General features: G+C 47.3%; 1 protein-coding gene across 1 annotated transcript in view; it reads right to left on the reverse strand.

Annotated features, from left to right (window-relative positions):
- JPH2 (junctophilin 2) overlaps positions 1-24,576 on the reverse strand; it is a gene marked incomplete at both ends in the record, with an annotated part of 57,419 nt that overhangs the window by 32,413 nt on the left and 430 nt on the right. The window contains one exon of the mRNA XM_082857648.1: positions 396-1,185. Coding sequence (XP_082713774.1) covers positions 396-1,185 — 790 coding nt within the window. The remainder of the gene's footprint in view (positions 1-395; positions 1,186-24,576) is intronic.

Below are 24,576 nucleotides of genomic sequence, written 5' to 3' on the forward strand. Positions count from 1 at the left end.
TGGCTGGTGGCTGGATGGGTGACTGGGTGGTTGAATGAGTAAGCAGGAAGTTAAGGGGCTGGGTGGATAGGTGGGTAGAGAGATGGTTGTTCGCATTGATATTATAACGGTTGGGTGAATGTAAGGTTTAAAAGTGAAGGTAGGGGTTGGGTGAATGGGTGGATGGGAGTCACTGAGTGTATGGATGGGTGGATGGATGACGGATGGATGTCTGGACAATAGATGAGATCCCGAAGCACCTCCAATGAACCCTCTATATAGAGTCCTCTATACAGAGTCATGGAGGAGCCCCTGATGGAGAAAGAAGCCGAAACAGGGCCTCCCAGGTTGCCCTGGCTCAGGATTTCTTCCCCAAGCGGGGCACAACCCATCTGCGCCCGCCCCCGGGGTCCTACCTGGAGGCGGCGATCTCGGCCTTCTGGCGCGCGATGGCGGCGGCGCGCTGGGCGCCCTCCACGCTGTGCTCCACCTTCTGGCGGACCTTGCTGCTCTTGAGCGGCAGCACGCGGCGCTTGGTGCCCTTGACCAGCACGTTGTGGCGGTACTTGCCCTCCTCGCGATGGCCGTCAGGCAGCGTGGTGCAGCCGTAGCCGTGGCGCAGGTTGTCCAGCCACTCGCCCTCGTAGCGGAGGCCGCTGGAGCGCTCGCTCACGCCGAAGCCCGAGCGCTTGTCGTTCTTCCACTCGCCCATGTAGGTCTCTGTGGTGGTGGCGTCGATGTCGGCCTCGAAGGGCGCGGCCTCGTCGGCGCCCTCGGCGCCCTCGCCCAGGCTGGCGGTGGACGCGGCGTCGCTGGCGCCCGAGCTGAGGTCGCTCTTGAGGAAACTGACGCGGCTGCGCTGGCTGCCCAGGGACGCGCGCGACTCGGCGCGGCGCATCTTCCCCAGCAGCGCGCCCCGCTGGAACAGGCCGCCGCCCTTGGCCGCCCGCGCCGCCGCCTCGGCGTTGGCCAGGAGGCTGAGCGCGAAGCCACCGCGCGGGATGGCGGGCGCGGGCAGCGTGGGGCCGTCGGTGGCCGGCGAGGCGGGCGAGTCCGGGGCCACCGTGCCGTTGCTGTGCTCGCTGCGCAGGGACGAGAGCGACGTGCGCAGCGGCGAGCGCACCACCACGGCCATCCCGTAGGGCACGCTCTGGCGCACGCCGTAGCCATGGCGCATGCCGTTGGTGAACTGGCCTTGGTACGTCCCTGCGGGCGAGGAGAGGGCGGTCAGTGGGGCGGCCGGACGGGGCCCCCGGGGGCGCCGGGCCAGGCCCTTGCGGGGCAGGGAGGGTGTAGTGACCAAAGCCTGTGAGGCTCCGAGCGTGTGAGGTTGCGTGAACGAGTGTGGGAGAACAAACGCGTGCAAGCCAGAAGTCTGCGTAGTGGTGTGAATATTTCCGTCGGTGGGAACGTGGCAAGGCCACGAGCGTGCAAGATGGAGTGAGGTGGTGTGATGCCGAGTGTTGGTGTGTGAAGTTGTGCGGGAAGGCGGGGCCCCGGGAGTGCATGCCAGGACACGAGCAGACAGGCCGGAAGGAGTTTGCATGGCCGGTGTGAGTATTTCTGTTGGTGGGAATGCGCCAGGATCTTTACTGTGCGAAATCGGGTGAGGTTGAGTGAGTCCGTCTTAAGTGTGAGGTTGTGTGAGCAGATGAGGCTCTGTGAGTGTGCACAGATTTGGAATCACACAGAGCAAATGAATGTGCCAGAGCACGAGTGGTACAACAGTGAGTTTGTGCGGTAGCGTGAATATTGCATTTGTGTGAGTGTAGAAGCTTGAGTGTGCAAGGCAGTGTGTGCACAGAGGGTGACCGAGATCACGTGAGCATGGAACGTATATAAGGTTATGAGAGCATTTGAGGTCTTAAGTATGCAGGAAAGGCAAAGTTGAGTGAGGGTGCAAGACTACTAGAGGATCAAAGAGTGCAAACTTGTGAGCAGGCAAGGCTCTGTCAGTATGTGAGGTTGAATGCGTGTGCATGGTTATCCTAGTGTGCAAGATGACGTGAAAGTCCAAGGTCATGAATGGATAAGACGGTGAGTTTGCATAGCGGTGTGAATGTTGCAGGGCACAGGCGAGTGTGTATTTGTGCAAGGCCATGGGTAGAGGAGACTGTTAGGAACGTGCCTATTGGTGTCCTTTGCCTCTGTGAGCTCATGAGTGTATGATGCAGTGTGTACACACTGGAGTGAGTGCCCAGTGGAGGTGACATTATGGGTATGTGTGAGGTCTGAGTACACAAGGCCATCTGAGTGTTAAAGCACAAAGTAATCTGAGACACTCGAGGCTGAGTGAGTGTGTGAAGTTGTGCGCATTAATGAAACTGAGACCGTGTAAGATGACGTGTACGCAAGATGGTGTGTACAGGAAGCTGGTAACAAGAAGGCCTTGCATGTCCATGAGTATGAATACCTGATCTCCTGGGAAATAGAATCTGTGCATGTGGCCACGACGTGAATAGAGAGGCAGCACAGAGCAATGGTTAGGAGCACAGACTGCGGAGCCAGGCTGCTGGGTCCGAACCCTGCCTCTGCCCTTGCTAGCTGTGTAACCCTGGGCAAGTGACTTAACCTCTCTGAGGCTCAGCTTTCTCACCCGTCAAACAGGTAACCATTGCCTCTTACCTCGTAGGGTTGTTGGAGGTTTAAATGAGTTAATATTGCTGAAGAACTAAGAAAGAAGAGATATGTGTGATGTGATTTTACAAAGTTATGCTAGCGTGTGAGGTCACCTGAGTTGTATGAACAAGCTGATACAAAGGTGACAAAATATCGTCGTATTCCACCCCCATCCTAACAGGCTGTGCTCCCCGGGGCTCCGTCCAAAACCTCCTCCCCACCGTCCCTGGGTGACTGCATCATCTGGTGTTTTTATAACTGCCATCTGTGTCCTGCAGATTCTCCTGAATATATCCCCAACTTCTTCCCCTCTGCAGCTCCACATGTTGCCTTGGAGATGGATGCCCCCAGATGTTACACAGCATCTCCAACTCAACACCTCCCTCACCCCCACACACAGCTGTTCTACCTCCTTGGTCTCTCCGCAGCAGCACCACTGAAAGCCATCTCTCTGCCTTCGTCTTTGTGCCTTTTGTATGTAGAACAGGGCCTGACACATCATGTTCACTGAAGGGAGGGGGGAAATTCAGAGCCGCTGTTTTAAACACAAGCTGATGTGCTGCCCTGGTTAACCAAAAGAACCAAATGGCTTAACAACAAATACCCAGGATGGCTGGTAAGGGACTCTTAAGGTCAACCTGACAGGCATGTTCCCATTCGGACCTTTGCACTGGCTGTTCCCTCTGCCAGGAACTCTTTTCCTACCTATATCCTTCAAGTGTTTGCTCACTGAGGACTACCTGACCACCCTATTTAAAACTACAGTCTGCCTGTGTCCCCACAAGCACCAAGATATCCGTGATCTACTTTTTCTTTTTTTTCTATAGCATTTATCACCTTCTGACATACCATATGACTTATTTATTTATATTTATTGCTTTATTGCTTTTCCTCCCCTGCTAGAATGGAAGCCTTGTGGGTGCAGGGATCTCTCCTGTTTTCTGTTCTGATGTATCCCCAGCATCTGGGACAGTGCCTGGCACATAGAGGTGCTCCAGAAATATTTGCTGATTGATTGGCTTGAACCTGTCCAGAGACGCCATCTCACTGTGTGACCTTGGGTGACTCTCTTCCTTTCTTACAGGCTCAGTTGCCCCATCAGTCAATGACATGTTGGTGAGGAGGCTCTAAGGTTTGGCCTCACTTTGAGATGCTGGGCTTCTAGGAATCGGGGCACTGTGACTCTGGAGGCAAAGACAGTGAGTCCCCATGACTCCACGCGGCCCGGCCCCTCCCAGCACAGACTGCTCCAGCTCAGGGTCCCGCGCCTACCCAGCCCCAGCCCTTTGTGTGTGAACAGACCTCATCAAGGATCACGTACAGTGCGGGGGGTTCACTTACACCTCCCAGCAACCCTGTGAGGTGGGTCTCATGCAGATGCTAATTTACAGGAGAGGAAGTTGGTGATCTGAGAAGTTACTAGACTTGACCAAGGAAGCAGGATCAAAACCCAAGTCTATCTGATGCCCAAAACTCATGCTCTGAGCCCACAGCTCTCAATCCTGGCTGCATGTGAGAAGCTAAAGATAAAATACAGATCCCTGGGCCTTGCCACCTGAAATTCTGCTTTAATTTGTTGGGGAGGGTGTCTGGTGCTTCTGGCCCCTCAGTACGGCAGGCAGGAACAGCCAGGGGTGAGAGGACAGCAGGGCTCACCTCCCTTCAATGACCAGCCACGAAAAACCAACGATCAGAGAATATCAACTGTAACAGGGCCAAAGAGAAATGGAGAGAGACAGAGAGAGATGAGAGCGTTGGGCATGACCTCGCAAAGGAAGATGCAAATATGGTCTCCATTTCTTAGGTGGATTGATGTTCAGAGAGGTTATGTGACTTGCCCAAAGTCACACAGTGAGGAAGAAGCAGAACTGGGATTTGAACTGAGGTCTGACTCAAGTGGGGAAGTGGGATTATGTGGCAAGTGTAGAGAATAAAGAAATGAGAGTGTGGTACAAAGGATGAAAATGTGAGGAGACAGAAAACTATTACGCTCCATTTTCCAAGTTCATCCACATGGGGCCACATTGTGTGGGAAGCAGGGGGACAGAAAGAAACACAGAGAGAGACAAACTGGTTTCCAACACCATCTAAGCTGGGGAACCTTGACCAAGTTACTTCTTCTGATTCTCAATTTCCTTACCTGGAAAGTAGAAAAATAATACCTGTTTTCCGGCTTCTTTGGGAGACAACAAAAGATGGAAACAACCCAAATGTCCATTAACTGGACATTAACTGTCCATTAACTGGACATTAACTGGAAAATGGATAAACAAACTGCGCTCAACCACACGATGGAATACTAGTCCGCAATAAAAAGTAGCATGTTACTGAAACACACACCAACATGGGTGGATCTCAAAAACATGCCAAGGGAATGAAGCCGGAGACAAATCATATGATTCCAATGACATGAAAGCCTGGAAGAAACTAAACTATGGTGATAGAAAGCAGATCCGCTGCACAGATCCACTGTGCAGGGGCACAAGGGAACTTGCTGAGTTGATGCAAACGTTCTGTATCTTGACTATGCTGGTGGTTACACAGGTGTAGACGTTTGTCAAGACTGTGCACCTCGGGGGGGGGTGGGGGGTGATGAATTGGGCGATTGGGATTGACATGTATACACTGATGTGTATAAAATTGATGACTAATAAGAACCTGCTGTATAAAAAAATAAATAAAATAAAATTCAAAAAAAAAAAGACTGTGCACTTAAAATGTGTTTTATTGCATGGAAATTATCCCTCAATAAAGTTGATTTGATAAATGAATAATTTGTAAATAAATTTTTAAGGAAAAAAAAACCCTACCCAGTACAGTGTCCTGCAAATATCCATCAGGAAATCCTGTCCACTCTACTTTCCAAGTGAATCTAGAATCTCGCCACGTCTCACCACCCCCATTGCTGCTAGATGGTAGCCCGAGCCACCATTATCTCCCTAACGCACCTATCAGAGGGGATTCTGTTCAAATATAATAAGCCAGATCACGACACTGCTCTGTTCCTTCTTACTCAGAAAAAAAGTTGAAGTCCTTAGTGACCCACAAGGCCCTACCTGATCTCATCCCCATCACTCCTCCATCCTTACCGCCTCCCGTTCTCCCCTTTCCCTCACTTCACTCTAGCCACAGAGGCCTCCTTGCTGTTCTTCCCACACACTAGCCATGGTCCTGCCTCAGGGCCTTTGCATTTGCTGTTTGCTCTGCCTAGAATGTTCTTCCTCCAGATATCTGCATGGCTCACTCGTCACCATCTTCAAGCCTTTACTCAAATGTCATCTCCCTGAAGACTCCCTCACCACCCTATTTAAAATTATAACCCCCACCCAAGGTTTTTTTCTTTTTATCTCCCTTCTTTGCTTTCTTTTTTCCTTCATAGCGTATCTAATATTACATATATTTTGCTTTTTCTTTTGTTTATTAACCATCTCTCCTACTGCAATGTAAGTTCCACAAAGGCAGGGATTCCATTCTTTTTTGCTCACTGTTGTATCCTTAGTACCTAGAACAGTATCAAATAGGTACTCAATAAATATTTGCTGAATGAGTGAGTGAATAGCATGCACTTTCCAACTATTTTCTTTTCTTTCTGCTCTATCCATCTGAAAACAGGTCTGCAAAATGACCAGAGAGATATTTAATAGTTCCTATAAGGCTCACCGAAGATGACACAGCTAATAAACGCACAGAGTCAAAACTCACACCCATGTCTGGCTGTGCTCCTTCCAGAAGTCTCAGAAGAAAGAAGAAAAAAAATATATAAATCAAAGGGGGAAGTGAGTGAGAAAAGAGCAGAGAAGATGGTAAACCAGACGAAAGAAAGAAGACATCTAATCTCGAGATTGGACAAGTTTGTGAAATTAAACCAACCAGTCTACCTTTGGCTTAAATTTGGCATGAGATGGGCTGACGTGGCCACTTTAAGCCCAGGAAAAACTGAGATTGCAACAGGAGAAGGGCTCTTGGCCTCCAGTTGGGGAGGAAATGGCCAGGCTATATTAGGAAACTTACGAGCTAGTGGCAAGAGGCACAAACACCCAGGGGAGGCTGGGAGTGATGGGGCCCTGGGAAGGGGAAGAGCCAAGTGCTGGAGTCATCCCCTGCCTGACTCTCTAAGGCAGGACAGTTCTCTCTGGGGACAGGAAGAATGCATCCAAAGAGGGAGAGGAGGACCCACCCACAGCCATCTGGCTGAGAGGAGCCTCTATGTAAGGAAGCGCTTCCTAATACCCTTGGGGATGATCCCCTCACTGGGACTTGCAGACATTACAGGGCTTCCCACTGCCCGCAGGGTAAGGACCAAGGTTCTCAGCAGCCTACAAAGCCCGGAGTGGGCTGCCCCTGCCCACCTTTCCTGACTCTTTTTGAACGGCTCTCCAGTCACACTCGCCTTCCTACCTCAGGGCCTTTGCACATGCTTCCCTTCTTTTTCTTGGTGTGCTCTTCTCTCTCCTCCCCTGGCCAGCTTCTAGTGATATTTCAAGATTCAGCTTAAACCTGACTACATCCAGGATGATTTCCTGAACCCTTCCCCCTGAGTACTACCACATGATGTCAGTACTTCTTCTGGGCATTGTGTGTAGTAGCAGCTAACTGATTATTATGATCATTTATTCACCTTAAGCCTTCCCTACCAAGCTGTGGCTTCCAAGAGGGAAGGCATCATATCTAGCTTATTTGCTGTGATCTCAGCAACTAGCACATCTCCCAGGCCTGAGGAAGCCTTGAGTTAACATCTGATGAATCTGGGAGGATTTTCTCCTGAATGACACCCTGCTGTTCTTTCAAGGGCAGGAACTGCATTTTTCTTTCCCCTCATGACTCAGCGCATGATAAGTGCTCAGTAGGGACTGGCAGTGGCTACCGAGAATACTCACATCTAACTCTGGGAGTTACTGGGATATTTGTACAAGGCTGGTGACGTCTGTAACCATGGTAAATGTAGTCCTAATATACAGACCAGGCTCCTAAGTTTAATAAAACCTGAATATCGCCTTCTCCCTGCAATTCCCCTTCAGGTTTAGTATAGAATAACCTGGGTTTTAACCTTAACTCTGACACTGGATAGTTCTAAAATACGCATAAGTTATTGAAACCCGGTAAGCCTCAGCTGTCCTATAACATGGAGGTAATGATACCTACTTTATATGGTTTTTCATTCATTCCTTTGAATCAGCGAGTATTTGCAGTGTACCCTGCATTCACTGGGCTAGGCGCTGGGGATGCAGTGTGAATAAATAGACGTGATCCCTGCCCTCAAGGGGCTTGGAGTCTAGTGCCAGCAATAGACTGGATTTCATCAATCATCAGAAATAAACGTTAAGCAGCCTCAGCAGTGTGGTCCAGAGAGACGACGATCCAGATCTTGGTTGGCAGTGGAGTGGGGAGGGTTGGTTGACCAAAGATTAAGTGAACTCTATGTGAGGCAGCTAGCACACAGCAAGTGCTCAATAAAGGCTAGCTTTTTGGCAGGTCAGAGTCTTTGCTCAGAAAAGCTGGCAAAGGATTAACTGGGATTAACTGGGAAGATGAAGAGGAGCCAGGGAGGACAGAGAGAACTCAGAGGGAGAGAATGAGACCAGCTCTGGTTTTCTGCCTAGGTGTGTGTGCTGGTAAGAGAGCGGGCTGGTGGCCTGGAATGCCCGGCTTTCGCTGGTTTGGGAACACCCCTGAGTCGGGCCTCAGAACTTCTGTCCTTGAGAAGAACATTTGGGGGTCTGCTCATCAGTGAGACCTGCCTCCACACCCTCTAAACACACAGGATGGAGGGGTTTCTGGAAGCCACATCTATAGTTTAAGATCCACTCCCCAGGGCCAGAGATTATGACTTAGTTGATGTGGATACTGGAAAGCATCTCAGATGATTCTAATATGAATTCTGTAAAAGTTTTCCACTGACCTACAGTTAGCCACCATGCTCTGTTCCTCTGTTGTAAAACCTGCTAGCTGATGCCCTTAGCACCCTGATGTGCCTGGCCAGCAGCCTATGCCCTAGCAAATCCACGCCTCTGGTCCCACATGTGGAACTGTGTGTTTATTTAAGACTGTTCCTAAACCTGTTTACCTCCATTGTACTCATTATTGAAATTTTGTTATTTATTAATATTTGTTCCCTAAACCAATGGACTATGAGTGTACAGAAGAAGAGTCTTACTTCTCCAAACACAAGCTGAATGTTTTTGGATGTTCACAGGGAGACAGTTCCTTAAAAATCACTCCCAAATTTGGCATGAATGGGATAACTATAAAAGGTTGGAACAAAATGATAGAAATCTAGATGTTTTCTACACTCGGACTACGTTGCAGTGTCTTTAATTTCTTGCTCCATTTTAAAGAAACCAACAGAAACTGGAAATTATAGATGATACGTTACAGGAATGGAAGACAGACAATGGGAAACTCCACTGCCATCATAAAAAAGGCTTTGCCGGGAATTCCCTGGCAGTCCAGTGGTCAGGAGTCTGTGCTTTCACTGCCTAGGGCCCGCGTTCGATCCCTGGTCGGGGAACTAAGATCCCGCAAGCTGGGAAGCACAGTCTCTCTCTCCCCCCCAAAAAAAGCTTTGCCATCAAAAGATTAGTGAATGAGAAAGACTGAATATCTATACACTATACGTAAATGTGATATAAATGAAAATAAATGTCATAAGATATATAAATCATTTTAAAAATCTTTCTCTGATCTTACTAACATTCAGTTAACCAGCTTGCATTTGGTATTGATGACATCAGATAAGAGGGCTTCTGCGGTTTTAAACGTCAGTGTGAATACATTTGCTTTGACAAAGAGAAAGCAAGGGAAGGAAGACACCGAAAGGGTAATCAAAACTAAGTCTAGGAAAATAAGCAAGTAACCACACGCCAGCACCCTGACGTGCGACTTTCCCATAGGGTCTGAATCCAAGTTTTGGATGAGTTTAGTTAGGGCAAAACTGCACTTTTCATTCCTTCTCAGGAAAAGGATGCCTGTGGCCTGAGTCACTGGGGCCTCTATCCACTACCTGGTCTGCAGGAATCTTCCCAACGTGGTAGGTACTGCTCATCCAGTTCTGACCATAAGAGGCCAAACTGGAGGTGTATAGCCTGTGGAACATTTTCCTGGCTGTATAACTTAATAATCCATTAAGGCAGGATCTCCAAAAAATGTGTTTCGCAAAACTGGTGTTAATGTATTTTATCATGGAAAAAAAGAAAAACAATTCTGAAGTCAAGACAGTTTGAGGAGGTTAAATGAAATGAGAGTGTTCCTGCCTGTGGGAGTTTGTCAGAACTCCTAAAGTGCTCCTGGGGACCATGAGTCTCTGTGAGGAGATGCTCGCTAATCAGAAGACCCTTCTTGCAGAACACCTGTCAGGGTTAGTATTCCTTGGAACCCACTTTGGGAAATGACCATAAGGCTCACATCAGTTTAACCTGGTGGGGTCAGGGGAGCAGGTATCATTGTACAGCTACTGTTGGTTGTTGCTTACCCAACACAATTGTCCTCTTTGCTAATAGAGCCTTAATTTTTGTCCCAGGGTCCAGTATTCCTCCCATGGGACTCAGAGTAAGGTCTCCAATCCAGGGGCAAATCCTGATTGCTCTAAGCCAGGCATTTGGGAATTCCCTGGTGGTCCAGTGGTTAGGAGTCGGTGCTTTCACTGCCAGGGCCCGGGTTCAGTCCCTGGTAGGGGAACTAAGATCCTGCAAGCTGCAAGGCACAGCCAAAAAAAAAAAGGCCAGGCATTCAAGTCTATCCACCTTGCCAGTGATTGGATTAGACATGAGCATATGAACATGTGATGAACTCTGGCATTGAGACCTGAGGTAAGTCAGGAAAAGGTGTGGGGCAAGGGAGACAAGAAAGAGTTCTTAGTTCTTCTGAAGAGATACTTGTGGACAAATATACCCTCTTTTTCTGCTGGATGTTGTCGCATGTGGACATGACTCCTGGAGCTGTGGCAGCCATATTGGGACCATGAGGGGAACTAGCTGAGAACAAAACTGACACTCTGTGGATGGCAGAGCAAAAAGGTAGCAGGAACCTGGGTTCTTACTGATGCTGTTGTGCCTCCAAATTAACCAGTCCTGAGGCTTGCCTACCTCTGGATTCTTGTTTATGTGTGATTAGAAATATCCTTATTAAGCAAGGTCTGTGCTGTCCAATATGGTAGCCATTAGATGCGTGTGGTTATTGAGCACTGAATTTAAAAGTTTTAGTACAGGGACTTCCCTGGTAGCGCAGTGGTTAAGAATCTGCCTCCCAATGCAGGCAACACAGGTTTGAGCCCTAGTCTGGGAAGATCCCACAAGCCTCAGAGCAACTAAGCCCACGTGCCACAACTACTGAGCCTGCGCTCTAGAGCCCACGCATCTCAACAAAGAGTAGCCCCTGCTCGCCGCAACTAGGAAAGCCAGCGCACAGCAACGAAGACCCAGTGCAGCCAATGAATAAATAAATAAATGAATAAAAATAAAAAGATTTAGTACAACAAAGAATGTAAAATATCTCACTAATAATTACATATTGATTACATGTGGAAATTATAATATTTGGGGTAATGGGTTAAATAAAAGATGTGATTAAAATTCATTTCACCTTTTTAAATGTGGCTACTGGAAAATTTTAAATTATGTTTGGAGCCCATGTCATATTTTTGTTGGAAAGGGCTAGTTTAGGTCATCTGGAGTTAGGGTTTTCTGTTACTTGCAGACAGAAAAAAATATCCAAACAGATACAAGTATTAGCATTCTGATTTTACAGTGGGAAAAACTGGCACTAAAAATGTAAATAGGGCTTCCCTGGTGGCGCAGTGGTTGAGAGTCTGCCTGCCGATGCAGGGGACGCGGGTTCGTGCCCCGGTCCAGGAAGATCCCACATGCCACGGAGCGGCTGGGCCCGTGAGCCATGGCCGCTGGGCCTGCACGTCCGGAGCCTGTGCTCCGCAACGGGAGAGGCCACAACAGTGAGAGGCCCGCATACCGCAAAAAAAAAAAAAATGTAAATAACTTGCTCATGATCACACCAGTGTAGCAGTTGTTGGAGATCACAGCCAAGCATCCTGGCCAGTGCTTTCTCCTCTGTACCTCTAAGAACCTCAGAATACCCCTTACAAGTGAAAGCTTCAGAAACCCTCACCCAAACCTCAGCTCGGAAGAAAGCATGACCGTTTCAGAAACCCAAGGGGAGACAGAGAAGAGACCTGTGGGTCAGACCATGGATTCTGCCTCCAAATACAGAATGAATACTGAGAACACCATCCCCTCTGGCCTGTGACACCTGCCTATTTCTAGGAAACTGAGGTCCAACTGTCAGTGTCCCTAGGGGACTGAACAGAGATGGAGAGAAAGTAATCAGGAGTAGCTCCTCTCCAGGGGTCCCCACTGCCCATGGAAGTCCTTACCTGACAGTTCAGTGTCTTCATGACCTGGTCCCAGCTCACCTTCTCAGTTTTCCTCCCCAAATCCCCCAAAGCCTACTTTCAAAACCACCTCCTTCAGAAACCTACCCAGGCCACCTTCCTTCCTCCAAACTCTCATCACTTCTTCCCACCTATGGCCGCTATCTTGTCTATATATTGTCTATTTTGTCCAACAGCCGTCTCTGATCCTTCTCCAAGTCCTCTCACGTAGTCTTAGAAGTTAGTTCAAGATCTTTGGGCAGGACCATGGAAGCGTCAACAATAGATTTCAGACAGGGTTTAACATAGAGCATGGCAGGTAGGGAAGTGAGCGCCAGAAGAGTCCAAAGGTCACGGCTCTTGTCCAGGCACCCTAAATCAGATGAGGTAAACCAGGAATGCACATTGTGGTGAACACACGTGCCCATGCCATGGACAGCCACATAGATGCTCTTGACTATAGGGGACCCATCCCACCTTGATGAAGACCACGGATCCTGTGTCCCAGAGAGAGCAAGTCAAACCTGAGACATCTTTGGGAGCAGCAAAGAATAATGGAAATTGCTTGGGTTTTGGAAACAGACCTGACTCTGAATATCTCTTTAATCTCTCCCCACTTCCCTTTATCTCCACTCCATCCATCTAGAGCAGGGCTGTGCCAATATTCCCTGGTTAACTACAGTAGCGTCTGCCCTGGTCTTTGCCTCCCCAGATACCCACTTCAATCCATGCTTCGCTGCCGCCAGAGTCAGCTCCTTTGTAAGATGCAGATGTGATCAGGTTATCCCCACGTAAAACTTTGTGACAGCTTCCCAGTACCTTGAGGGAGGATTGTCCCCTAGGAAACATATTCTGAGACTGAGATTGCATGTGGGTGATTCTGGGGGGAGGGCTCTCAGGGCAAACAGCCGTAAGGAAGGAAGCAGGCTTCAATAAGTGGAAGAAGTCGAACAGCTGCAGCTAAAGCCTCACTGGATCCCATGGGGATCTCTGGAGCTGGTATGGCCCTTCAGAGCTGTCCAAAATCAAAGCAAGGAGGCTGGGTCTTTGTACTCCTGTATCCACTAGTCCTTAACTGTGGGTTACCCCCAGAGGGAGGTACCTCCTTTTGACAGAGGGCAGTGGCCAGCTATGAGCCGTCAGTAGCCCAAACTTCCGGCAGCTGGGGAAAAGAGGACCCTGCTCCTGCGGCGTGTCTGAGGGTGTCCCACAGCATCTGCTGTAAGGATGAAATTCAAACTCTTCGTTGTGACCCACGAAGCCGTCTTGGCTTGGGCCCTGCCAACCCTCCAGCCTCATGTATCCCACTCTCTCTCCCAGTCTCTGTGCTCCCACCTTTTCTTATTTATTTATTTATTTATTTTTTCAGTACGCGGGCCTCTCACTGTTGTGGCCTCTCCCGTTGCGGAGCACAGGCTCGGGACGCGCAGGCTCAGCGGCCATGGCTCATGGGCCCAGCTGCTCCGTGGCATGTGGGATCTTCCCGGACTGGGGCACGAACCCGCGTCCCCTGCATCGGCAGGCGGACTCTCAACCACTGCACCACCAGGGAAGCCTCCACAGTTTCTTGAACACAGCATGCTCCGTTCCCACCTCCAAGCCTTTGCACTCAATATTCCTTTTGTCCGGCACCATGTGGCCCTCCCATCACCATCCTTAAGATCTCAGCCTCAAGGCTAAGATCACTTCCTCAAGGAAGCCTTCTCTGATTACCCGACCAGACTAGGCTCACCCATTATCAGCTCATAAACCCTTCTACTTGCCCTTCAAATTATTTATCCCATGTTGTAATTAAATAACTGTCCAATGCTGGTCTCTGCTGTTAGAATGCACGCTCTTGAGGGCAGGGACCCAATGCCTTGCTCACCACAGCATCTCCAGCCCTCAATGTGATGCCCAGAGAAGACATCCAGCAGATACTGTCAAATGAGTACATGAGTACCTGGCCCTGGACAAGTTCTTTTTGAGTCTATCTCTGCTCAGCAAAGGAAGCAAAGCAATTTTCCTTGCAGGGTTGCTGTGAGTGTCCTGTGAGTTATCTAGCAGAGACCTCAGACTCTCGATAAATGTTGGCTCCCTTCACTTCTTGGGAAAGGATTGCAGGGTGACCAGTCATCCCCGTTTGCCTGAGATTGAGGGGTTTCCCGAGAAACTTTAATACTTTCAGTACTAAAACCAGGACAGTTCCCAGGCAAACCGAGAGGGTTGGAAACTGGGAGGGTTGGTTGCCCTAAATTTGGGTGGGAAGGAGAGAAGTGCATTTCATATTAGCACATCGTTCCTGGTATGCTGGTAAAACAGCTCTTTGGAAAAACAAACAACCCTGATTCATCGCGTCGGCCAATTTCCATCATCTAAATATTCCCACCCTGGCCAGTGAAGCTACCAGCGGTCGAACAGCCAGCTTGCAAAATTCCTGAAAACTTAACAATGGGCCGTCATGCACCAGTAGGAGCTGATGCCAGCGCCCCGTAGCTAATACAGACTGTCTCGTTCCTGATATCCACACATGCACAACAGGGTCATAGACAACCTCAACTCGGGGGTAAGTGAGAATATTTCAATCCCAAGAAAGGCACAGCTGGAATGGACCTTGAAGACCATCTAGTCCAAGGCAACAAGTCATCTGTCACATGGGCTACCACTTCCCCATCCTGTGTCCACAACAGACATTGTTAATCGATCATGATGCTGAATCCTAATAAGGCGGAGCAGTCTCCCCTCACCACCTCTCCGGGCAGCCACAGTCAAGTAGCTGATGTTGCATGTGCGAGAAATCGACTTACCTCCAGGAGTAAGTGTGCTTCAGCCCCTCATTATACAGGGTAGGAAGCTTAGGCACAGAGTGGTACAGGGACCTACCCAAAGCCACACAGCCAGGCAGTAGCTCAGCTGGGACTAAAGAACAGATCACCTGCCTTCCTTGCCCTTTCAATCCTGCTTTGCCTTGAAGAGCTGAATACCCCAGAGTGGGGCAGAATGAAGGGAACTCATTTGGGATCTGAGCCTAGATTCTGGGGGACTCTCCTTAGAGCCCCCAAACTCTCTCTGTACCCTGAAGGCTTCTTAGCATGTCAGCATATAAACGTTTATGTGTTGCGGGGAGAGCACTTCTGAAAAACTTACAAAGTTGCACATGCCCATTGCATAAAATTCAAACAACAGAGGAGTATTTAAAATAAAAAACTCTGGTATTGTCTCCCCAGAGGTAATCACTGTTAACAATTTCAGTCCTTCCAGGACTTTTTCTACTTATTTACAAGCCTGTATATATCACAAGGGAACTAAAAGATTAGCTGCTCCCCACCCTAACACCTTCCCCCCGCAATAAATATTTGTCCAGTGGCTCTTGTTTGCTTAAAATGCCTTAGATTCCTTTCCATATGAGTATAGGTGGGTCTGTCTCTGTCCTTCCCTCCTTCCCCCGGCTGCGCCGTGCAGCACACTGGAATCTTAGTTCCCCGACCAGGGCTCGAACCCACGCCCCCTGCAGTGGAAGCTCAGAGTCTTAGCCACTGGACCACCAGGGAAGTCCCTGTCTCTGTCTCGTTTTTGTTTTCTCTCTCTCTCTCTTTTTAAACTTTTTTTTTTATTGAGGTGTAGTTCTGCCTCGGTCTTTTTCATGGTTTTCGTGCTTCCTGGCATGGTCTTATGAATTAATTGAACAGTCCCTTTGGGTGAGCATACAGATGCTCTTCCGTTTTTCCTGTAACAATCCCAAGGCCTTGCTCTCTGGCTCGCCTGCGAGGTGGTCCCGAAGTCCCTTCCTGTGGCCCCCAAATGCTACCTCCCATCAAAGCTCCACTGTCTCTGGTTTCGCAGGATCACCAACGGGGGATTAATCAGGTGACACTGAGCGGATGCTGACAGTCCTGGGGCCTCGGGGGAAGCATCTTTGCCAGGCCCTGGGTCAGCTCAACAGCGCTGAGGGCCTTGGAAGCCAGAAATAATTGAGTGTGGGGGAGGAAAGGGATCAAGGGGAGACGGCCTGGGCTCAGACCCCCCACTGGTTGCTCAGGGCTCCCTGTCTGTGTGCACGCCCGCCCACAACCCTCACGCCCACGTGCCGTGTTTAACGGGCTTTGCTGACTCTCAGTACACAGCACCGAGCTCCTGACCTTCTTCAAACCCTCACCCTATCTTAGCTCAGGGCAACGCCATCCTTTGTGGCTCAGGCCAAAGCCTTGGAAGCTTCCTTGACTCTTCTTTCTCTCACTCCCCCTATGCAATCTATCAGCCCAATCTTTCGGCTCCAGGTTCAAAACAGACCCAGAGTTCGACCACTTCTCCCCACCTCTGCTGATCCAGGTTGAAGGTCCAAACCATCGTCATGTCTCATTGCAATAGACACACTAATTGATCTCCCTGCTTCTACCCTTTCTGCACCACATCCTTGCCCCCAAACCGTCTCTGAACACAGTAGCCAAAGGAAGCCCTCTAAGCAAAGTCAGAGCATGTCACTTTTATAGCCCGCATTTTTCTCAGGGTAAAAGCCAGATTCTTACAATGGCCTACCAGGCCCTGCGTGAACTACCCTGTACCACACCTTCCCGGCAGGAGTATTATATAGGGGATGCTGTGTCCTTCTCTGTACATGCCAACAAAGGCCCCTATTGTCTGGTTGTCCTGTCATCAATGATGTGAAATTTGATCACTTTGTTAAGATGGTATTCACAAAGGATTCAAATTTAATTAAAAATAAAAGTAAGAAAAACATTGTGCGTGCCACACAGAGCATTTCCTGCAGGTTGCGGCCCACCCTCAGGCCTCAGGGTGTGGCCCCCATTCTACACGGTTCAAACAATGGTCAGCTGCACATGCTTGAATACCTCCAGGCACAAGGTGCTCACTACTCGCCTAGGGGGAGAGGCTTCTGGAGTTCCCACTGCCCCTGGATCGCCCTCTCGATTCTGCCAGGCGGGTCCGGGTCAGTCGACTCCCAGTTATGCAGGAGTAAGTAGGGGCCTTGGTCTTGACCAGACCCAAAGCCCACCTACTCTGTGGCTCTGGCTTGGGAAAGGAAAGGAGAGAACAGGGGCGGCCCTCTGGTCTATGGCAGGAAGCAAGCCTGTCTCCCTCACCCCACACCCCGCCCTCAACCAGGGCCCTTAGAAAATGAGACTGGACATTCCTCACAAAGGTGTGGCAGCCAGGGCTGGTCCAAGCAACAGCTGCTGGGGACATGAAATTAGCAGGCCCTGGAAGCAAGCCAGCTCGATGAATGCCAAGGGCCTGGCCTTGGACAGGGGTACGTCTGGGGAGATTTGGCCAACTGGACACATGCATCCCAGAAAACAAGGCTGCAGAGAGGACTAGTGACATCCACTTCCCTGTCTCACTGAGGGTCCACTCTGCTCCCCTGGAGTCCCGGATAAATGCCAAGAAGCTGCTGTGACAGCAGCCCAGATGACTATCATGCTGACCCCCTGGCTGTGAACTGGGACATGAGATTTTCAAGATGAGGTTAAATTATGCTGATCCTACATTCGAAATGGAATCATGCCTGACTTGGGCTCCATCTACACTGGCAGGACCCAAGGCAGAACTAAGCAAAGTCTTGGCTTATTTAAGCGCTCCAAAATCAAAAGCTAGGTTTTGTACTGAAATATTCTTCCCCAAACGGAGGCAGGTGTGGTTCAGGCCATCCTGAATTAGTTCGCCCTTTGGACTGCGAAAGAAACACAGAAAAGAGAATATATGTTTCAGCATTTCCTCTGTGCCAGGCATCCTGCTAAGTCCTTTCTATGTATTATCTCGTTTCATTGTTTCAATCACATTTTGAGGGAGATTTTGACATCCCTAATGGAAAAAAGGAAATGGAAGGTGAAAGAGATCACATGATACGCTTATGTTTGTAGACTTAAGAAGTGGCCCCACTGGGACTTGGACCCAGATCTGGCTACTCTAAGCCCCAAGTGTTTAAGTAACACAGGCTTCCTTCAGTCCCATCAGATTCTCTTAGGACTTCTACACTTGAGTTTTAATAGCAATCAAGAAATTCTAAATTAAAAGACATTGTTTTTAAATCTGAAAAACAACCCCCCCAAAAAAAATCCCACCAAAACTAAGAAATTAATTTAGCAAGGTGAAAGGATTGAAAAAGCAGTGAACAATTGGAACAATGAAATTTAAAATGCCATTTATAATATCATAAAAAAGTAAAATACTTGTTAATTTTATCAAAAAAAAAGTGCAAGACATTGAAAACTCTAAAACTTTGCCGAACAAAATTAAAGAAGACCTAAATAAATAGGAATATATACCATGTCCATGATTGGAAGGCTCACTGCTGTTCAGATGTCCATTCTCTCCAAATTGATGTGTCGATCAAATGCATTTTTTCTGTAATTATTTTACTCATAATCACACAATAAATGAATGTAACGAATGCATCAGTATGAACAATGCAGCACATTTTTAGAAAACTAACTAGGATCCAAGAAAATGGAAGAAAAGAATTTAAAAAGTAACAAGACAGTTTCCATAGATGGGTCTCTTAAATTCTCTAGTGAAGAGATAATACAGTCACTCCTTTACAAATTGCCTTTGGTTCTTATGCTTATCTTAATTGTGAAGTTGTGCTGAATCTACTTCAGCAAAATCCATCAACTGCATTTTTAATCAAATTTCCATCAGGCATTTTTAGTAGAAATTGACAACCTGATTTTATCATCCATACAGAAACGGAAATGATCTAGAATAACCGAAATGGTCTTGAACAAGGAGAGCAAAGTTGGAGGATTTACTCTGATTTAAAAACTTGTTTTAAAGCTCCACTAACCAAGGCAGTGTGATATTGGCACAAAGATAGACACATAGATCAATAGAAACGATATTCCTTTGCAGAGCAAATATGTAAAGAAATATGGAGGTTAAGTTGCTTCGTGGAACCCATATCACAGGCCCAGATGATGTGACATCAGGTATTATTCAGGCCTCTAGCCTGGCAAATTCATTTAGCTCCCATGTTCAGAGTCAATTGGGCTAAAATGAGCTTAAGTCATCAGCTTTGGGAAGGATAAAGAAATCTGTATCCAGAGCATAGAAGGTTGTGTTTTTGACCCAGGTCTCATACTTAAACATAAAACTATCAGTGTTTCAGTATGTAATAATAAGAGCACTAACCACATGCCTAAAACTGTTCTAAGTATTTTAAGTATTTCAGTGCATCATTTAATTCTCTCAACAAGAGAGAACAATAATTCTATCAATAATATCTCATAAAAGAGAAAAGAGCAAGTACAGCATATAGGAAGAGAAATATTGTTTCATGAGGATTTGCTTCAGTTTTATGTTTTTGTGTGTGTGTGCATAGAATTACAATGAGAAATACATATCTTAAGGTGGGCTGTAGTCATAAAAATTTGAAAGCCGCTAGTATAGTAGATGACAGAGTTGTTAAGAAGCCTCAATAATAAATTGGGAGACTGGGATTGACATATACACACTACTATATATAAAAGAGATAACTAATAAGAACCTGCTGTAAAGCACAGGGAGCTCTACTCTGTATTACAGATTATGTATAGTCTGTAATGGACTATATGGGAAAGGAATCTCTAAAAAAAGGGTGGATATATGTATATGTATAACTGATTCACTTTGCTGTACACCTAAAACTAACACAACATTATAAATCAACTATACTCCAATAAATATTTTTTTAAAAGACCCACTACTGGGCATATACCCAGAGAAAACCATAATTCAAAAAGACACATGCACCCCCCCCAATGTTCATTGCAGCACTGTTTACAATAGCCAGGTCGTGGAAGCAAACTAAATGCCCATCGACAGACGAATGGATAAAGAAGATGTGGTACATATATACCATGGAATATTACTCAGCCATAAAAATGAACGAAATTGGGTCATTTGTAGAGACGTGGATGGACCTAGAGTCTGTCATACAGAGTGAAGTAAGTCAGAAAGAGAAAACCAAACATCATATATTAATGCATATATGTAGAATCTAGAAAAATGGTACAGATGAACCGGTTGGCAGGGCCGAAATAGAGACACAGATGTAGAGAACAAACACGTGGACACCAAGGGGGGAAAGCCGGGGTGGCAGGGTGGGGTGGTGGTGGGATGAACTGGGAGATTGGAATTGACATGTATACACTAATATGTATAAAATAGATAGCTAGTAAAAATATATATATATAAAATTATGTTAAGGAAAAATAAAAAATAAACCTCACTAATATAATGAACGTATGATTCTTAGCACAGAGCCTGAGAGATAAAGACTAGTAAAGACTCCATAAATGGTAGAGACAGTTATTACTATTGTCACAGAGCCTGATAAAAACTAGTAAACACTCAAGAAATGGTCAAGACCATTGTTACTACTGTCACGGCCAGCTTCATGGGCATTTAACCGGTGTAGTCACACAGGACCCTGCTCAGAAGGGTCCTGAACATGGCTTAATGCTCTCTTGCCACCATCTTGAAATTCTTACTGATTTTGAAGAAGGGGCCCACATTTTCATTTTGCACTGTGTCCCTCAAATTATGTAGCCAGTCCTGATTATTTTGTATAGTTGTCTGTCATTTATTAAAATACTGATTCATAATATGTATAAAATATTTAATTATCACTTACAACGATCAAATTCCATCTCTGCCTCTTATCAGCTAGAGGACCATGAGAGAATACTTACTATCTGTCTCAGTTTCCTCTTCTATAAAAGAGGGGTAACAAGAGTACTTCTCCGTAAGGTTACTGTGAAAGTTTAAATAACACAACACATGCCACGTACCAAGATCAGCACCTGGGACATCCTTCCTACTCCGAAAATGTTAGCTATTATTATTATTAACTTCATGAAAAAAAGGCAACCTTGGGCTTGGTTTTTCCTACTGCACATTTTGGGGAGGGGATTATTGAACTAGACCCATGGTTCTGGAATTTATCTGAGCACCAGATTACTTGGAGAATCTGATGGCTCTTTGAGGAAATACCTCCCAGAAAAACACAGATAGTCCACGCACATATGCACGCATCTTGCCTGCAGTTTCAGGCCATTTATGGGCCTCTGAGGCCAAGGCTCAGGCCCAGGTCAAGATCCGAGGAAAGCAAAGATCACTAGTTGCCCTTCTAGTCCTGGAGTCTGTGGGTCTCTGGGGAGGAAACCGCCAGGCAGCACGTTACTACTTAAGGACCTGGTGTATGCAGGCTTTGGGCTTTTAAGTCAGCAGCTATTTTTAGCTTTGCTATATATGGCCAGGGGAGGAATGTGGGGCTATAGGCAGGGGAGGGGGTGCCAGGAGGCTTAGGGCAGAGTTTGGGAGGCCGGAGCTCCTTTGCCTTGACCACCTTACCCTTCCCACCAAAGAATTGGAGCTTAACTTCCAGCCAAAGCAACAAGCATGGGGAAGAGAGAAGGTCTGTGGATTTAGGAGTGGCAGGGGCTTCCATGAAGATGCCAGGTCAAGTCGCTTTAGAACAGTGATATTCATACATTTTTGACCGTGACCTGCAGTAAAAAATATATATGTTTGAATCATGACACATTTTTTTGCCCATGATGAATAATTTATTAATCTACCATGAAATCATGAAAATAATAATGTGCGAATTTTCTATATTGTTGAATTTAATTTAAAGGGTCATCTTTTATTCCTGATTAAGTACTTTGTGTGGAGATATTAGTAGACGGTAGTCATCAATGTAGAAACACAGACATATTAATACACACACAATATATATACATATATCCATATATGTATATATATACATATATCTCCAACTGAACAAACATTTCAGGAAACAATACTTTATCTCATTCTCTATGAAACACTTTGATATTTTCTATTCTGTTCTGTTCTATTCTATTCTTTCATTTTTTAAAATGCAGGTCATGACCCAATAAATTGATTTTGCCAATGAGTCAACATCTCCAGTTTGGGTTTGGAGCAGGCAGACACCTGTAACATTGGACTGCAAGGTAAGGTAGGGAGTGGAGGAAAGGGGACATATTATCGCTTAGCTCAGTACTTCTCAAAACTGGGGATAAGATGAAGGTTTCAGCTTGATATCCACTGGATGGCAAGCTTTGGACCTCAGAGCCTTTGTACACTGTTCTCTCCACCTGGAGCACGCGTCCTCCACCCTTGTCACCTGGTTCACTCTGGTACTTCAGAGCTCCACTTGCCACTTATTCCAGGAAGCCTCCCTGATTGCCTCAGTCTGGTTAGCTGCCTGCTTCTTGCTCCCTTAGTCCCTGGCACATCCCTGCTTGGCACCCAACACAATTTTTTCTTAGATTCTGTGGAAGGCAGGAACCTTTCATTTCTACACCCTCCTCACCACCCGCCCACCACCCACCCAGTGTAGCGTAGCACTGGCTTCCTAATAATCACTCAGTAAATATTTATTGAATGAACTGATGATAGTTAATAGTAATAATGGCAACTACACATTTATCGCATGAGAAATCTTAGGAGAGATCAGTATAAATCCATTTTAGGGATGAGGAAACTAAAGCTCCAAGAGATCAAATAATATGATGGGGGAGGGGAATAATCCAGCGTTGCCTGACTCCCAATGGTACCTAATCACAGGATCTTATTTGTCCACATTCCCCTCAACACTGTCCAGGATGGGGCAAAGGGCAGGTCCTTAACAACCCCTGGGAGACCTGATGACAGGTTGATTAAAGAGATTTTCCGAAGCAGTGGCCACATCTAATTTTGGAGGGTTGCACTCGTAGGAGAGGATCTATGAGGTTTCCAGGCCCCCTGGATGTGGGGCTGTCTCATTCGGGAGGAGAGTCTGGGCTTCTGACAAACCAGGGAGGCAGGCCTTCCGATGACACACCTTTCTAGGCTCCTGGACACACTTAGGCTAAAACCCAAGGCCCTGCAAGTGTGTGTGACCTGGCCCATGCCTGCCACTCCAGCGGCAGCCCCATCAGCCCGGCCTGTTCCGCTCAGTCACGCGGATCCCGCCGCTCCGGTGTTCTTGCTGTCCTCACCCATGCCGAGCCCAGTCCTGCCTCAGAGCCTTTGCAGTCACCATTCCCTCTGCCTGGGATCTTCTCTAGTCCTCTCTAGTCCTCTCCACCCTACTTCTCAGGAACTCCCCATCCAAAAACATCACCCTCTTCCTTCTCTGCTATTTTTTTCATAACACTAGTAACTTCTGGAAATTGCATATGTTTGCTTTCCGGTTTATTTCTGTCTTCTTCACCAGACAGGGAAGTCCCTGAGGACTATGCTTGCTCACTGCCTTGGCCCCTAGGACTCACTGTGGGAGGGTGCCTGACACAGAGTTGGTGATCCATGAATGAATGAATGGGTTTCCCCCGTTTTAGACATCTTGGGACATCGGCCTCCAGTTTCCCAGAAATGTGTGTCCCTGCGACTCACATCCAGGCCCCCAACACACACAAACCGTGGTTTGGGGAGGGGAAAGAAGGAACTTTCAGCACGTGCGTACTTGCACCATTTTGCATGGATAACTGATGTCCAGCAAGCATGCAAGGCTTATCTCCATCTGGTAATTGGAGAATCTGAAGCTCGCTCTCTGCTTGTCCCCAGTGTGTAGTGTAGTGTCCGGCATAAACATCTGGTGAACTTAATTGCACTGAATTGCAGAGGTTCCGCAAACTGCTCAAGGTCACCAAATTAGGAAACGTGGAGCCAGATTTTGTTCAATTCCAGCCAGGGTTGCGTGGCCGCCATAGTGCCATAGAAACTCCAGGGACACAACCTGTTAACATCCAGATGCATTCGAGGGTGGGCCCTCAGACATTCACCAGTTGGTAGCCCAGTCAGGAGCCCATCCTGCACCTGAGGCCAATCTCTATCTGCTTCTCAAACATAATTTTCCCATCAAGGTTCGGTTCAGATGTCACCTCCTCGAAAGCATCCCCTGATCTCCTCAAATCTAACTTCTCTTTTCTGCCACAGCACTCTGTGAATACTTGTGTATAATTGTTTGTCCACAAGCCTATCTTTGAACCCATGGGATGTATCTTGTTCCTCTTTATATCGAACCCTTTTTACAGTGCCTGGTGAATAGGTGGTACTACAGGAATATGCACTGAATGAAAGGATGCTTGGATGGATGGGTGGATGGATGGATGGATGGATGGATGGATGGACAAATGGGTGGATGGATGAATGACTGGAAGAACAGATAAATGGGTGGATGGATGGATGAATGGATGAGTGGGTGGATAGATGGATGAATGGGTATGTGGGTGGATGGGTGAGTGGGTGGGGGGATGGATGAATGAATGAATGAATGAATGAATACTTCATGACTATTGATTGAAAATAATTTTCATGGCAAAGTTGACATTAGACACCAATTCTTCTGGAGCATATTCCACATCTGATGGTACACCCAGCATGCAACAGTAGCAGTAGTGTCTTACTGAACGTGTATTTCTATGGCAGGCCTTGCATTAGAAGCACTTCTGCCAATCCTCTCAATAGCTCCGTTATTGACCCCACTTTACTAACAAGGAAATAGATGCAGACAGAGGCGGAGCCGCTTGCCCGAAGCCACACAGCAGATAACGTCCTGTCACCTCTGATCTGGTGCTGTACTGCCCCTGGATCTTCCCACCCACCACCCGTCTTCC

This window comes from Leucopleurus acutus, assembly GCF_964270905.1.
Source record: "Leucopleurus acutus genome assembly, chromosome: 16".
Classification (NCBI taxonomy): Eukaryota; Metazoa; Chordata; class Mammalia; order Artiodactyla; family Delphinidae; genus Leucopleurus; species Leucopleurus acutus.